At 32.2% G+C, this 17,700-nt stretch overlaps 3 protein-coding genes across 3 annotated transcripts in view; 1 reads left to right on the top strand and 2 right to left on the bottom strand.

The window, feature by feature from the left end:
• The window catches only part of LOC114349382 (protein mahjong), a 59,283-nt gene extending 52,938 nt beyond the window's left edge, over positions 1–6,345 (bottom strand). The window contains exons 1-3 of the mRNA XM_050646286.1: positions 6,255–6,345; positions 5,700–6,107; positions 1,055–1,205 (exon numbers count right to left, since the gene is read on the bottom strand). Coding sequence (XP_050502243.1) covers positions 1,055–1,205; positions 5,700–5,815 — 267 coding nt within the window. The 5' untranslated portion in view covers positions 5,816–6,107; positions 6,255–6,345. The remainder of the gene's footprint in view (positions 1–1,054; positions 1,206–5,699; positions 6,108–6,254) is intronic.
• Positions 6,346–7,401: 1,056 nt separating this feature from the next.
• LOC114324174 (nuclear migration protein nudC) overlaps positions 7,402–17,700 on the top strand; it is a 332,585-nt gene continuing 322,286 nt past the window's right edge. The window contains exons 1-3 of the mRNA XM_028271930.2: positions 7,402–7,591; positions 7,646–7,723; positions 10,174–10,548. Of these exons, the coding sequence (XP_028127731.1) occupies positions 7,508–7,591; positions 7,646–7,723; positions 10,174–10,548 (537 nt within the window). The 5' untranslated portion in view covers positions 7,402–7,507. The remainder of the gene's footprint in view (positions 7,592–7,645; positions 7,724–10,173; positions 10,549–17,700) is intronic.
• LOC114324183 (uncharacterized) overlaps positions 13,162–17,700 on the bottom strand; it is a 61,571-nt gene continuing 57,032 nt past the window's right edge. The window contains exon 4 of the mRNA XM_028271941.2: positions 13,162–17,060. Within this exon, the coding sequence (XP_028127742.1) occupies positions 17,035–17,060 (26 nt within the window). The 3' untranslated portion in view covers positions 13,162–17,034. The remainder of the gene's footprint in view (positions 17,061–17,700) is intronic.

Raw genomic sequence — 17,700 nt, 5'->3', positions numbered from 1 at the left:
GTAAAAATGTTGTAGTGACAATGGAAAAGAAACTAGAAAGGTAGGATTGATAAAGGCGAATCTTTAAAATAAATTTATTGCAGCATCATAATATGATATTATGATACCATAGGTCTGGATCCCGCGTATGAAAAAAAAGTTGATTAATAGCAAGCTAAAAATTTGTTAATAGCTTAAGGGTGTCTAGTAGGATAAACTTTGATATATGGGAACACTGTAACAGGGGCAGTATTAATTGTGGAACAGGTCAAAAATTTGGAACGGTCAGAACACGAAAATGGCACATTTGTTTTGTCCGACAGAACAGACATAAACTCTCCGAACAGAGATTAAACTCTCATGCAAAAATCAGACTGCTATTTATCACCTGTCATAATTCCTGTCATTTGACATATTATTCTACATGTTCCACTCATTAAAACGCCAATTTGGTGATAAATAGCAGTCTGATTTTTGCATGACAGTTTAATCTCTGTTCGGAGAGTTTAAGTCTGTTCTGTCGGACAAAATACATGTGCCGTTTTCGTGGTCTGACCGTTCCAAAGTTTTAACCTGTTCCACAGTTAAAACTTCCCCTGTTCCAGTGTCCCCTATGTGTCCCATATATTAATGTTTGTCCGACTAGACACCCTTAAGCTAATAACAAATTTTCAGCTTGCTATTTATCAACTTTTTTTTCGTACGCTGGATCCAGACCTACCATATTATGGTGTCGGTACATCTCTACAGTATGACTGAGTTTTTTACCAAGAAATGAACAAAACTCTACACTCTATACAACTATACGTAATTTAGATGTGTACTGTGCATATGTATTTCATGTTTTTGTAATTATAATGGAGGTTATTTATTAATTTTTACTATATTCTCCTGCTAACCCGGATTTTCGATAACCCGGATCGGCCGCGGTCCCGATTAATCCGAGTTATCGAGGTTCCACTGTACTTAATAATTCAATATTACTAAATTTTAAAATTCAGTGGTTTATTCTTAAGAGCTCACTTAGTAAAAAAGGATATTTTTCTCTAGTGATTCATTGCACTTCTTTACTTACTTTGCTACTAAAATTATCTTTCTTAAAAATCACTTTTAAAACTTGACCTAAAAGGCAATGGGGATCTATTCGTGAAGGATGACGTTCATCGAAAGGATCAGGATCCATCTTTAAGTAATTTTCAGTCTCTACTTCTACTATTTCTGCCAACCTGAAAAGACAAATAAAATAAATGGTTATATATAAGTGTGTACAGCAATAAGTATACAATGCGTTACAAAATTTTATTAAAGTATAAATTTTTTTAACAAAATATGTTTTTCAGAGTTTATTTTAAGTCTATGGGACCTGCTACAACTGTAATAATAATTGTATCAGATGACTATCAAAATTATCGCTGCTACAATGTTGGTAGTGTTGAATGATTTGAAATGAGATTGAGATATGATGAATATTTCTGAACCTTTTTATGCATATTCTCCTTTCATGTTATTTGAAATTGCTGGAGATTAAGATTGGCAGTCAAAAGGTGAAAACGTGTTATTTCAGAAACGCATGTGCACCACAGCAGCTTTCAGAGTCAACAATGTTGATTACACAGTTCACACATTTCAAGACAAGCTTGAAAACAATTCCTTGTGATTCACCACTTAACACCTTCGCTGGGTTTAAGGATACAGTAGAACCTCGATTATCCGTGCTCCTTGGGACCAGATGTTGGCACAAATAATTGAAATACATGGATAATGCAAACATTTATTTCTCATATATAATACATATGTACGTATATACATACATATGTACCTACCATAAATGGATAACAGAAAAAATAAATCTTTCGTCTCCTTCTCGGCGTATAGGGTTTAAGTCGAGTGATTTACGGTCATGCTACTTTGATAAAACCTCAAAAATACAATTTGATCTACTGTATTTATAAACTTACGTTTAGGGCCGGTTGTTCGAACGCTAATCAACAATGATCACTATCAAATATTTAATTGCTGTCACCAAAACTGTCAATGTCAACTTTTATTGGGTTGCTGAAAACATAATTGATTAAAATTATGACAGCAATACAACTTACCATCTCGAAGTGGAAACTACTTATTGATAACAATAAATTTGTAGTAGCTGTATTCTTAGACTTTAGAAGAGCTTTTGAAACTATAGACATAGATTTGTTAATTAAAAAATTGAGGTACTACGGTTTTAAACAAGGTGTTATAAAATGGTTTAACGAATATCTCACAAAAAGAACTCATTATGTGCAGTTAGGCCAAAGTAAATCAACAAAACTACCTAATTGTTTTGGTGTACCACAAGGCAGTGTACTTGGAGCATTATTATTTATTATTTTCATCAATGATGTAAATTATGTTGAGGGTCTGGAATTTATTAGTCTTTTTGCAGATGACACATTAATTGTATGCAGTGGTGATGATATTGTGGAGGTTGTTAGAAGGATGCAGTGTTTGTTAAAAGGAATTGAGATATTTTTGGATGCTAACAAGTTAAAACTTAATGCGAGTAAAACAAAGTCAATGATAGTCTCTAGCCGATATAAATTAAATAATATAAGTATGGAAAATTTGAAACTAAAAGTTAATAATGAATGCATCAAATGGGTCAATGAAATTAAATATCTTGGATTTATACTGGATAACACACTCTCTCTGAAACCTCATTTTCAATATATTTGCAAGAAAATATCTAAAAAATTATTTTTCTTTAATAGAATTAGCAAAGATCTATCATTATTTTCAAGGATCACTGTATTTAGAAGTATAATTCAGCCCCATTTTGACTACTGTTCAAGTGCTTTATATTTAGGTAATAAAAGATCAATTCAATCATTGCAAATTTTGTATAACAGAGGTATGAGAACAATTCTTCGATGCAATCGCTACACGCCAATTGAGATGATGTACTCTACTTTAGGTTGGTTTTCAGTTCAACAAAGGCTATATACTACCTTACTATGGTTTTCATTTTTAAATTAAAAAAAGGAATGCTGCCTGCATATTTTAATGAATATGTTACATTGAGGGGTCAAGTTCATTCATATAACATGAGAAATATTGAAGATTTTGATATTCAAAAAACTAATAAACATAGCACAATGACATCCCTGTTTTACAAATGTATGAATGAATTTAACCATCTTCCCCCCAGTGTTAAGAATGCACTGACAGTTCAAATTTTTAAAAAATTACTGAAGACATATATTTTACCTAGATAAAAAAAATAATTTTTAATAAATCTGTATGTGTTGTATAATATTGCATGTATTGTATATTGTATGTTACATTTAATTAAGCAAATTCATATTTAAATATTGTTAGTAGGATTTCTATTTCAATAAAGAATTTCAATTTCAATGAGATTAGTTAATCAATTACCATAACAATTATTAACATAATTGATTAAGTAATTTCATATTGTTTTCAGCAACCCAAATAAAGTTGACATTGACAGTTGGTGACAGTAATTAAATATTTGATAATGATCATTGTTGATTAGCTTTCGAACAACCGGCCCTGAGTGTTACAAGGCATATAACGATGACTTAGTGTGAAAACCTCGTATCTCAATTTTTTTCGAAACTGACATTTCGGTGGTTTTGGTTTGAAAACCTAAAACCTTGTATCTCACCATTTACAACTGTTAGAAAAAATCCAAATACAGTAGACTATTTTCTACAGCCGAAAAAAGAAACCACATATATCAATTGCTCTCTTGATTTAGTGTGAATACCACGTATATACAGGGTGTAACGAAAATACAGGTCATAAATTTAATCGCATATTCTGGGACCAAAAATAGTTTGATTGAACCTAACTTACCTTAGTACAAATGTGTATATAAAAAAAGTTACAACCCTTTGAAGTTACAAAATGAAAATCGATTTTTTCCAATATATCGAAAACTATTAAAGATTTTTTATTGAAAATGGACATATGGCATTCTTATGACAGTAGCATCTTAACAAAAAATTATAGTGAAATTTGGACACCCTATAAAAATTTTATGGGGGTTTAGTTCCTTTGAACCCCCCCAAACTTTTGTGTACGTTCCAATTAAATTATTATTGTAGTACCATTACTTAAACACAATATTTTTTAAACTTTTTTGGCTCTTAGTACTTTTTCGAAAATTCAGTTTTTATCGAGATATTTTGAATATTTGTCAAATCCACCAAATATTTGTATATGGTTAAGTACGATTATGGAGACTTGGTAATAATATGAAAATTTATGTATGATTTATATTTTTAGGTATATTTTGAACCGTATCAAAAAAGAAGCCATATCTCGATAAAAGTTGCCTTCTCGAAAGAATACAAAGAGGCAAAAAAGTTTTAAAAACATTTTGTTTAACTAATGGTATCGCAGTCATAGTTTAATTGAAGCGTACACAAACATTTGGGGGGTTTAAAGGAAAAAACCCCCATAAAATTTTTATGTAAACATATTAAAAAAGAAGCCTGAAACTCGATAAAAAATGCCTTATCGAAAAAATACTAAGAGCCAAAAAAGTTTTAAAAACATTGAATATAACTAATGGTACTACAATAATAATTTAATTGGAACATACAGAAAAGTTTGGGCGGGTTTAAGGGAACAAAACCCCCATACAATTTTTATGGGAATCACAAATTTCACTATAATTTTTCTTTAAGATGCTCCTGCCATAAGAATGCCACATATCCATTTTCAATAAAAAATCTCTAATAGTTTTCGATATATTCGAAAAAATCGATTTTCATTTTGTAACTTCAAAGGGCTATAACTTTTTTTATGTGCATATTTGTACTAAGGTAAGTTAGGTTCATTCGAACTATTTTTGGTCCCAGAATATGTGATTTAATTTATGACCTGTATTTTTGTTACACCCTGTATAACCAAGAATTTGGTACTTAATTTGAAGTGTTTGTTTGAGAGATTCTACTTGGAGAAGTGTTTTTTGTGAACAACAAAATGTAGTCCCGCATGTAGAAACATTTTATGAACCTTAAATAAAAAGATTTGTATTGTATCGACCTAGTATTTGGAGGTGTGCAATAAGCTATGAAAAATGAAAACCTCGTAAATAATAATAAACACAACCTCATTTGAGATGAAAAACACGTATATCAAGATATACGAGGTTATCATAGTTACTTGGGCAAAGGTTCTATATACTGCAAGGATACTTACGTGTCTTTCATAGTTAATATTTGTATTTCCAATTTAATAGCGATATTTAACACTTTTAGCTCTGGGCCAATATCAGATATTTTTGTCTCAATGTGCTCGACTTAAAAATACATAACGTAATTTTTGTTTTTATGTTATATTATGCTGAAAATCAGTTTTTTGCCTCTCCTGTAAAATTGCCATTTAATGAGATATGAGGTTTTCACACTAAGCCATCGATAATATGTCCCATAATGAACCTTTGCGAAAGTGAATTATGACACAGTCAACGCAGCCAACCTTTATTGTAATACTAGGTCTATTTGTCCTGTAACGCAGCCAAGGTGTCAAACAATATCAAAACAAAAGTTTGACTGGGACAATCTTTTCTTGATCAACTAAAAAGTTGAAAGACAGGTTCACACTGGAGTTTTCATTCAACTTTCGTTGAGCAACTAAACTTCTCGCGTGAGAACGCGCCTTAATACGTAAATTGCATGAAAATTCAAGACTACTTTTGGGAATCTTACCTGGTCAAAGTTGGGACAGGATCATACATATGTTGATGTTGCTCGTCTTCCCATTTTTTTATGATGAGGCCTACCTCACTCATCACAGCCGAAACATTGGTATTATTTGATGCCATGGTGTTAAATCCTTACTATTTTCATCAAAGCATGAGGTAGTTTTGCTTAACCTAACTTTTTTCGAGATTCTGTTTTTATGATGAAATATTTCAAAAACTGGAAACACTGAGACAACACCCCAAAAACACAAAAAAGTTACACTTAAACCTCAAAAATTAAGTCAATAAATGTCTACATTTAGAAGAAATGTGATTAAACTATAAAAATACACTTCCCCATACTATTTTTTTCTTAACTTTTCTGTTCTCTTTCTCTCGCTTGTGCTTGATTGATGCTATGGCTGCCAACAGCCTAAAACAAGAAAGACAAAAATAACCATTGTAATACATAAACAGCTAAAAATAAATATAAAACTGCAATATCATACATATACAACTAAAAAATTAGTAGAAAGGCAAAACTATTTTTGAAACACAAAATAAAATTGAATTTAATCACATTGTTTTCAAGAACTACTTTTCATAGTGAAGAAATCAGTCTCCATGGTTACTTAGTATTTAAGTTGTCAACTTGTAGTTGACATTTGCTTTTTTACTTGCTTAATTCTAAATCCCGACCCACTACTTTGTGCCGTGTATTTTGGGTTGCCTCTATATGAACTTGGATCGGCGAAATGGGCATATAAATAATAAAGTTTTGCTGTATTAACCACTTTAAAAATTCACATTGTAAGGCATGAATGAATCAAATACCTCTATGTACCTAGTACCTTTTTTGTAGATGTATTTAAAAATGAAACGAAAAAGTTATTAAGTACTATAAGGAGTGATCTGTAGGTAATACCTAACTGTGGCTATTCTTGACTTAAATAAAACAATTAGATATAAAAAATCACAAATTTTAGTAAATTTGGGAAAGTATCATAAATACAAATACCGATGTTGAAACGTATTTAAATACTAAAATGTACCTAAGTTTTTGGGTAAATGTTTTTCTTATTCTTTCATAGTTTTAACTTGGTATCGGAGCTTAATTTCAAAATTTAAATACTTATTTGTAGGTATTTAAATACTTTAGACTTTAGAGCATTTAAATACCAAGTACTTATTTATAATTATAGAGTATTTAACTACTTGGTACTTTGCATTTAAATAGGTACTTAACTACTCTAAAGCTAAAGTCCAAAGTTTTAAATACGTACATATATACTTACAAAAAGTATTTCAATTTTGAAGTACCGCCCATCAGCTCTGATACCAAGTTAAAAATATAAAATGTGCAAAAAGAGTTGATGATTAAGAAAAAAATTACCCAAAAACTTTCCCAAATTGAATAAAATTTGTGATTTTTTTTATATCTAATCATTGTTTTATTTTAGTCAATCTCACTCTTTATAGTAATAACTTTTCAGTTTTATTTTTAAATACATCTACAACAAAAAAGGTATTACATATTTGATTCATTCATGCCTTACAATGTGAATTTTTAAAGTGGTTAATACATTAATACCGTTAATACAACAAAACTTTATTATTTATAATATGCCCATTTCGCCGATTCAAGTTCATATAGGCAGCCCAAATTACACAGCACAAAAGTAGTTAGTCAGGATTTAGAGAGTTTGCAGTTTTGTTTGACAGTGACACTGACACTGACAGTTCAAGCCGCGTGTTTGTGCGAAAATTGCGTATGATAATATTTTCCCCGGTTGTTTTTGAATATTTTCTAATTTTGAACAAAAAGTACACAAAATGAGTGGTGACGGTAGTGACACTGAACAATTTGATACTTTATTTCTATCTGTAGCTCAATATCATCCACAGGGACCAACACAGGTAAGAAAAATCTAGAAAGTTAACCTCAAAAATACATAACAAAAATGTTTTCAGCTCCTGGATACATTTGTGAGTTTTTTGAGTAGAAAAACAGACTTTTTCATTGGCGCCAAGGAAGGAGAATGGGAAAAGGTAAGCTAAAACTTTAAACATAACATAATCGATGTTCCTCATACGGGAAGGTGTCGAGGTGTCTTCTTTACACGTCATTCTCTGCGAACTTACGCCACTTTTTTCGGTTCCTAGCTAATTATTTGGCTTCCGGCCACGATTTTCCTCTATTATTCAATATTTCTATCACACTTGTATTCCACGTTTTCGTTGGTCGGGCTCCCCTGTTTTTCCCCATCGGCCTTGCTTCCCATGTCGTTTTAACCTGTCTGTTGTCATTCATTCTAAATCCATTTTAATTTCTTTTCATAAATTTTTTTCTTTAATGTTTTTACTTTTAATTCTCTTCTAATATCTTCGCTATATCTTTTATCGGTTCTCCTAGCTCCCACGACTTGTCTTAAATACCTCGGCTTGCAATCTCTTTTCTTGTTTGTCATTCAATACCCAATTATTTGCTCCATATGTAGTGATAGGTACGTAAATTGTTTTAAATATTGCCATTTTGGTTTTCTTGATATTTCCTTTTTATTTAAAAAGTTTTTATATAGGAAATGATATGTTCTTGTGGCTGCTTTTATTCTATTTCCAATTTCATCTTCTTGTGTTCCCTTCTTATTTAAAATTATCCCAAGGTATTTAAATGTCTCTACCTGTTCTATTTTGTTACCTTGGATTTCAATATTTAGGTTAACTTCTTTGTTGGATATTGCCATCACTTTTGCTTTTTCCATATTTATTACTAGATTGTAATTTTTTAGTTCTGCCTCGTTTCTGTATTCTTTGGTATATTTTTTTGTTTTTGGTCAGCACTTTTTAATTACTTCATCTATTACACAGATAAACAGTATTGGGCTCAATACCCCTCCTTGTCTGACTCTGTCGTTATTTGTAAATTTTCTGGAAATAAGATTGCTTGTTCTTACCTGATTGATGGTATTGCAATACAAACTCTGGATTGTGGTTATCAGTTCCATATCCACTTCCTTATTTGTCAAGTTTTGCCATATTCCCTCTCTGTTCTCTGTTCACCATCTCAAAAGCTTTTTTCATATCTAGGAATCCCAAATATACCGGGCTTTTTTGATGATTTGCTGTAGAGTGAAAATATGGTCTGGGACGCTATGTGCTGGCCTAAACCCACTTTGAATATCCTCTAATCTAGGCTCGACTAAATTCCGCAGCTTCCGTTCTAGGATAATTTCGTAGACTTTTAATGTTGAACAGTACAACGATATGCCTCTGTAATTTCCATATTCTCTCGAATCTCCTTTTTTGTGTATAGGCAATATTATAGCTGTGTTCCAGTCACTCAATATTTTTTTAGTTTTCCATGTTAGGTTTAACAGTTCATAAAGTTCTTTTTTGCCCAATTCTCCCAGATATTTCAATAACTCAGCATCTAATCCAACTATACCTGCAGCTTTGCCTATTTTTAGTTGGGCTAAGGCATCTTTCACTTCATTCATTTGTATTTTATTGTCCCCAATTACATCTTGTTCTTCTGTGGTTGTATTGTTTAACTTTGCTGTTTTGCTTTCTGCTGTTGTCTTCTCTTTGCTTAAAAGTTCCATAAAATATTCTTTCCATCTTTCTATAATGTGGTCTTCTTCAGTTATTATATTCCCATTCTGATCTTTAACCTGCTGCAGCTTCATTTGTGGTTCCTTTCTCATATTTTTTAGGACTTGGTAAAATGATTTATTATTATGGGTTCTATTTTCTTCCATACTTTTCCCAAAATCTTCCCATGCATTTTGTTTTTCTTGTTTAACCATTGTTTTAACTTTGTTTCTTTGCTCTTTATATTTATCGTAGACCAACTGATTTCTATTTTGTAGGTATATATATCTTCCATAAATGTTTCTTTGTTTCTTCTCTTTCACTTCTTTTCACTGTTTTCTTGTTGTTTCTTGTAAATTCACAAACGTTTTCTGCCGTTGTTAAGAGTATTTCTTTAAATCTAGTCCATTTAACTTCCGCATTGTTTATATGTTCACTTTTATCAATCTTTTCAAACTCTTTTTCTGTTTCTTTTACATACTTATTCCTGGTCTCGATATTCCTTAGTTTGTATGTCCTAATTCTTCTGCTGTAGAGTCTTATCAACTTCGTGTTTGCTTATTTTAATTTTTCTTCTAATAAATAATGATCACTACTTATTTTGAAGCTTCTCTTTACTTTAACGTCTTTGACTCTAGTTCTTGTTTCCCGCGAAACTATGATATAGTCTATTATTGATTTTTTATTGCGTTGGGGAACATCTCTGGTTATTTTATGTATCTCTTTATGTTTGAAGAATGTGTTCGTGATGATTAGATCGTTATCAATGCAGAATTCTAATATTCTTCTCCCATTTGTATTTATTATTGTTTCTCCATGTTTTCCACTAGTTCCTTGCCATTTTTGCCTAAAACTTTAAGTAATTGTATTATATTTTCGTCTTGTAAAGTCCTACTTTTATTTCACAGTTAGTGATGGACACATTCAGAAAATATGAAAAGTCGAGCAGGGCAAAACACGAGGAAGAACTAAAAGAAAAGCGAGAACAAGAAGCTCGAAAAAAAGCAGCTGCTGCCAAAAAGGCAGAAGCAGAAACTGTCAAGCCTGCTCAAATCACCGAATTGACTGATGAAGAAGCTGAAAGGCTTCAGGCTGAGATTAATGCTAAGAAAAACACTTCTGATAAAGCTGAAAGTTCTTCAAATGGTCCAGAAGCTGCAACCACAGCTAAAAAAGTAGGAGAAGACGAGGATGAATCTGAAAAAGGCAAGATACTGCCCAACTCGGGAAATGGATGTGATCTAGAGAAGTACAAGTGGACGCAAACCTTAGGAGATATTGAGGTGAGTTTTTATTCAATGTTATATATTGCAAATTTTAATTCTAAGAACCGTAATTTTATCTAATAGCACTGTATGTAAGTCATCACTTGTTGTACAATTGAAAACTCCCAGAATATTAATAGTTTATTTGCCAATAAACACCTTATTGGGACCGTGCAAGTTCGGCAAAGCGACCTCTATTTCTACGCTCTGTACTTTTATTCGCACTTTTAATTATATTGGCCAATTATATTAGTCCTGGTTGCTGGATAATTGTCAAGGCCATAGTCCAAAAAAATAATAAGAAGAAAAAATAAGATGCAGGTTATGTTATGCAAACGTAAACAATTGTATGTAGTAAATAAAATTAGTTATTAAAATGCAGTACTGCAAGCAAAATACAATTAATTAAATTTACCTTTATATAATAATTGCATATCATATCAATATTGTTGAGCAATATATAATTTTTCTGCTTCAATGACAGAAGGTATGAAATATACGTCAATTTGACAATTTCAATTGACAATATGAATTATTTAAGATAGTTGTAATATTTCTCCGCAACTCGCGCACGGTCGTTTCTCGTTTCCCTTCCAAGTACTTGCACACCGCGAATATCATAAAGCCAGATCAGCAGTAAATTGTTTTAATACCAAAGTCCATTGCCTTGGATATGAATCATTAAAATGTTCTGGACTTTTCTAAAAATTGTTTTTTTATTTTTTTTCATCCCTACTAATAGTTGATATCACAGATACTGATGCTGCTGATGATGCCATTACTGTGTTATCCTTAAAACAGTTTCGTTCTAGCTCACTATAATGTTCAGAATTAACCATTCATTTGCAGCAATTTATTAAAAAGAAACTTAAACCGTTGACTGATAAATATAGGGGTTGATTGATAAACTCTCCTATATTTATCAATCAATGCTTAAACAATTAAGTATTATTCACAAACTTTCCAAATAAATTAGAATCCTATTATACCAAACAGGCAATAAGTATGGATCAGTCATATAGATGGCTCCACCGGCAGTAACAGATTGAGAAGTACCAACCAAGTTTTTCAAACAGATTCTCTACTTTTTTGTGTCAGTAAGTAGGTACCTTATAACAACCTTCTATTATTGTATGATTTACTTTCTTTATTCTACTGTTGGTAACTCTCTCCAATCACGATTTCCTGACCGACTGTCTCCATCAATCAATTTTCGTTGCCTCAAGTTTTCTCTTGTATCATTCCTTTATCTGTCATACTTCACTGCTGTAGGTGATTATACTTTTAATAATAATTGCGTTGTAGATTCTATGTTTGTCACTATTTATTATTGATTGGTCCCAAAGTATATTAAGTACTTAGAGGGATATTACTTTTCTTCCCTGATTGTTTGTTTCTTCTATAGTGTCATCTACAGTCCCTTCTTTAGTGATGATCATACCCAAATAGATACTTAAATGTGTCACAATATCTGAGAACTTCTCCATCTTCCAATGCAAGGTACTGTTGAATCCCACCCACACACATATAGGTATTATTATGTCTTTCTTATGTTTATTTCAAGCACCCATTTTTTATATTCCTGGATTAATTTCCTTGTCATTTATTCTATCAACATCTTCATACTCTTGTGCTATTACTACATTATCACCTACAAATAATAATTTGTATAAGTATTGTTGTTTAATAGCAATCCCATATTTTTTCATTTGCGTTTCCAAAGTTTCAGAGTTTGTTCGTGGTAAATCTTAAGTAATGTGAGTGAGAGACAACAGCCTTGTTTAAGACCCTTGCTGGTTTGGAATACCTTGGATACCCTTGCCTTAGAATTAGCATAACATTTGTTTTGTTGTTTGTATCAATCATGTTTAAATTTATTTTCTCCAATACTTTCCATAGTTTGTTTTGTGGGATACTGTCATATGCCTTTCTCAAGTCTACATACAATAATTGTACTTCCTGGTTAACAGAAACTTTTTTTAATAACCTGTGTGAGGCAGAATAACTAGTCAACCTGCCTTGAATCCCAGTTGGCCGTCGGCTTCTATATCTTTGTATTCATTTTCTATTCTACCTTTAATCACTTTTCTGTATATTCTACTGACTGAGTTTGTCACAGTGATGCCTCTATAATTGTCACTGTCGTTCAGCTTCTACCTTTCTTGTGTATGGTAGATATGAATGATGTCTTCCATTCTTCTAGAATTTCTGTTCCATTAAGTAATAAAACTTTAGAAAAGTTGGGCTAGGCTTTCGTATAATTTTGCTGTACTGTATTTTATTATCTCAACAGAGATGTTTCCTGGACCAGGTGCCTTATTATTTTTTAATGATTTACATAATATCTTCTACTTCTTTTGATGTTATTCATATAGTGGAATATTTATTTCATGAGTTTCGTTGTTCTCTTGTAATTTTGCCTGTCTTCATTTAAAAGTCTTTAGAAGTACTTGTCCAATTAATCAGATGTGATTCGTTATTTTTTAACTCTTTTCTTTTCCTGTCATAGTGATTTTAATACTCACCTAATTTATGTGCTCTACAATTATTTATATCTTATTATTTGGTACAATTATTCTTTTCTTTTAGTAACTACATATACGAGTAGGATGAAAATTAAAACTACAACAATATGAATAATTTTTAATTTTAAACAAATTTACTACGTACATCTCTGAATAATCTGCACATGACATTCAGAAATTAGATAAATATAAATAAATTTTACGACACTCGTTCAATCATTATCACAGTAAAATTATTATCTACATCTTACTACAACTGTTGATTATAATATTCGTTAAGCTAGAAGAGGCATCAGCAAATCTTTTTGAGGAAAACGTTAGGTTTGCTGATTCCTATTTTAGAACATGTATAAGCTTTTTAAAGGGTTCTATTTCTTCCCAAACATTTTCTGCAGCTTTATTTTTGAAAAAGTATCTTTATAGATAACTTCAAACTACGTTTGCAATTGATAGAAGATTGCTCGTTTTACAGTGTACTCTGAGATCTTCAAGTCTCAACCTTAATTAGGCATTTCCCTCATTTCTTTATCAAATTTTTTGGCAGCTCATTTTGGCTCTTCCTGGTTTTCTTTCTCCTATTTTACTGGGTTTTGGGATACTACCTACTTCTGTATTTTTATCAACTCTCGAAAGTTTTTGAACACATTGTGTGAAATGAATCCAGGTGTGCCTTCCTACAAGACATCCTGCAAGGAAGAATATTTGGAAAGTGGGGTCAAGGAAAAAGAAGATAAAGATTAAGTACCAAGATGATCTCCAATATTCGGTACCGATAGGAACATTAAGAAGAAGAAGACATGCGAATGTTCTTCATGGTTCGTTTATTACTCCACTAAATATTCCATCACGTGATATCACGTGAAAGAAAGGAGTGGCTAACGAGACTCTAATGTAGTTAACTCTAATGTAGCAGTCACTCGTGTGGTTTGTGTTGAACATTGTGAGTTTCTTATCTATTCCTTGGACATAACACTCTCAAATTATCATTTAAATTTGAGGAGTTTTTGTATGAATAGTACCTTTAGGATGACGAGTTTTTTATCAAGATTACGAAAAATACTTTCTGGATGTCTCTTGTATATCCCTAAACATTATAAGAAAATAAAACATGTTATTTAAGATATTTCGGCACTATTAACAATATAGGTACCTTCTTCTTCTTCAGATGCCATCTCCGCTACGGAGGTTGGCAATCATCATAGCTATTTTAATTTTTGAGGCAGTAGCTCTAAATAGTTGTTTTGAGCTGCATCCAAACCATTCTCTCAGGTTCTTCAGCCATGAAATTCGTCTTCTTCCGATGCTTCTTCTGCTATCTATCTTACCTTGCATTATGAGTGGCAGGGTGCCATACTTCTCGCCCCGCATCACATGTCCGAGATACTGTAGTTTTCTTTCTTTAATTGTAAGTTCAACTTCCTTCTCTTTACCTATTCTTCTCAGTACTTCGTTGTTCGTAACTCTGTCTACCCAGGAAACCCTCATAAATCTTCTCTAAGTCCACATTTCAAAGGCCTTAAGTCGTCTCATTGTCTCTACATTCAACGTCCATGATTCCACTCCATAGTATAGTACACTGTATACGTAACATTTTGTTAGGCGTACTTTAAAAACTAATGTTAAATCTTTGCTACGTAGGACCTTTTTCATTTTCATAAAATTAGAACGTGCTTTTTCGATTCTGACTTTGATTTCTGCAGTGTAGTGTCAGGGCCGGCGATAACGGGCCTGCAAGGGATGCACTGCAGGCGGGCGCCCCTTTTTGGGGGGCGCCAAAATGAGTTTTTTTGTGCTGGTGTTATACAAAATACTAATTAAAAAAAATCTAAGGGCACCTAAACTAGTTCTGCAGGCGGGCGTCTCACACCCTAGCGCCGGGACTGAGTGTAGTCATTATTTTCTGTTATAAGTGTTCCTAGGTAAGTGTACTTTTTTACTCTTTCGATCTGTTGATCCTCTACTATTAAGATTTCGTTAGTATTATGGTTGTTTTTACTAATTTTCATAAACTTCGTCTTTTTGATATTAAGAGAGAGTCCGTACTCCCTACTACACCTTACTATTTTACTCATGAGTCTTTGCAGGTCTTGTAAACTATCGGCTATTATTACTGTATTATCTGCATATCTAATGTTGTTAACTAAGACTCCATTTACTCTTATGCCGACTGTTTCCTCTTCCAGAGTTTCTCGCATTACCTCTTCAGAATAAGCGTTAAATAATAGAGGTGATAGTATCCAGCCTTGCCTGACTCCTCTCTTTATTTCCATTTCTTCAGATGTTTCTTTTTCAATTCTTACTATTGCTCGCTGATTGTAATAGAGGTGTGTTATTAGTCTTAAATCTCTTTCATCTAGGTTTTTAGTTTTAAGAATTTCCATGAGTCGATCATGTTTTACTTTATCAAACGCTTTATTGTAGTCTATAAAACAGACGTAAAGAGGACGGTTAACATCCAAACATCTCTGTGTCAGCACGTTGAAGGAGAATAATGCCTCTCTGGTACCCATACCATTGCGGAACCCATATTGAGTGTCACTAATATCCAGCTCCAGTTTAGAGTGTATTCTTGCGTGGATAATTTTCAGCAGAATTTTCAAGGTACATACGTGACATTAAGCTTATGGTTCGGTAGTCACTGCATTCTTTGGCAAACACACAAATGCTGATGTCAACATTTCTCTAGGAATGATTCTCGTAGTATAGATAGCGTTGAACAGTTCCACTATTATGTCCAGGTTTTTCTCGTTGACCAACTTTATCAGCTCGCTAGGTAATTCATCTGGACCAGCAGATTTATTGGTTTTCATAGAGTCTATTGCGTGACTAACCTCTGATTTGGTTATCTCTGGGCCCACATCTCCGGTTTGGCTATCTACAGATGTACTAACTTCTCTCTGGTCATGAAATAGTTCCTCGATGTACTCTTTCCATCGTCGTAGTTTTATATATTATTATTATTTTTAATAGGTTCCTATTTTTAGATTTTTAATATATTCTTACTTTCTGAACATCCCTTGTATAACTCTAAACGTTTAAATGGAAGAAATAGACACCACTTTATCAAACTGAATAAGGTAAAAAATAACACATTGTAGTTCCTATTCGGTACTTTTAAACATTACGGTACTCCTGGTAGACTATTGTACAATTCTTTATCTATTGTTTAAAACAGTTTTGGTACCATTGGTAAGATAATTTCAAATTTTAAAGTAACTAACATTTTAAATAAGTATAAATAATACTAAAGATAGGCATTTTGCAAAAAAGATACAAATTGAAATGTATATTATAAAGGTTGGTGTTATTGATGGGGCTAAAGTGTGCGTTTTTTACTAGGGCAGCATGAAAAGTTCTTTCCTGAACCCATAGATGGTACAAAAAAAAAATAATGAGAGTAAACTTGTACGTTTTGACATAACAAATAAATAATTTGAAATAGGTACACCTAAAGCTATAATTTTCTGTAAATGATATACGAAAAGGAATATTCAGACCTCGTTTACCTGCCATTCTGTGACAAGTGTTTCGCTATCATTAGCTCATCAGACAGAACTTGCTGGTAAAGACGAAGTAAATAGAATATCCTTTCATACATCGAGAACTTCTCATCTTGCTCTCATAAATGAATGAAATCAACACAAAACTTGCACAAAAACAAATGATCATCTGGTTTTTTAAGACCAAGAAGAAAACTACAATTTTATATGCATAATTTGACATACAGTCTGTTAGAAATTTATCTGGCAAAATATCTTTTTCGTCTTAACAATTATCATCCTCTTTTCGCATCTTGTTCCATATAGTTGTATTCAACTGCCTGTCCTCTTATCGATTGGCGAGTTGCTAAACATATATTCCTGGTTTGGATGGATCATTTTTCATTTATGAAAACTGATATGAAGGCAGGGAAAATTGTTGCTGCTTTTCTCCTTCACTAAATGCCATCTTAGGAAATTCCTTGTACTTTTGTAGGTATTCAATACCTTTGATTCTGGGCCCTCACTGAAACAATGAGTTGACATTAAATAAAATAATAAAAACTGGTGTTTGAGATTAATTTTTGTAAAAAGTATTATAATAAAATAATAGGAAGAAAATAACGTTTCAACGGTTTTAACGGATATTTGTAACGAAGTTTTTTATGGATTTGCAGCTAGGAGAGTTATGAAAACCTTTTGGTAGAGTTAGAGAGACAAAAAATGTATGGGTACGGCTCGAATGACCATAAATGGAAATTTAAACTATATTACATACGCGTAAATTAGTGCTTTGGGTCTAAATTTTATCAGAGGCTCGCTTCAATTGTTTTTATGAGGCTTGAACTAAATTAACTGTCAATTCAGATATGTACAAATATAGAAAATCTGAAATGCTGAATGTGAAGGGTTCGAGATCATAGATATTATGTAAATAACCGTTTTCTTAATATGACAAGTTTTAATAATTTATGGTTTTTTAGTAGTACATTATTTGACGGTTTTTGCTGTAAATTTTAAAGAACCGTTTGGATTGACATGAAATTTGGCATACGCATAGCCAACATGTCAAAGAGAAAAAGTGATATTGTGACGGTATGTGCTTTTGCCCTAGGGGTGAGTTTCACCCCTTTTTGGGGGTGAAAAAATATATGTCCAAAATAAGT

Source organism: Diabrotica virgifera, chromosome 3, assembly GCF_917563875.1.
Source record: "Diabrotica virgifera virgifera chromosome 3, PGI_DIABVI_V3a".
Classification (NCBI taxonomy): Eukaryota; Metazoa; Arthropoda; class Insecta; order Coleoptera; family Chrysomelidae; genus Diabrotica; species Diabrotica virgifera.
Note: the sequence above shows the minus strand (reverse complement) of the source record. Positions and strands in the feature narration are given on the sequence as shown.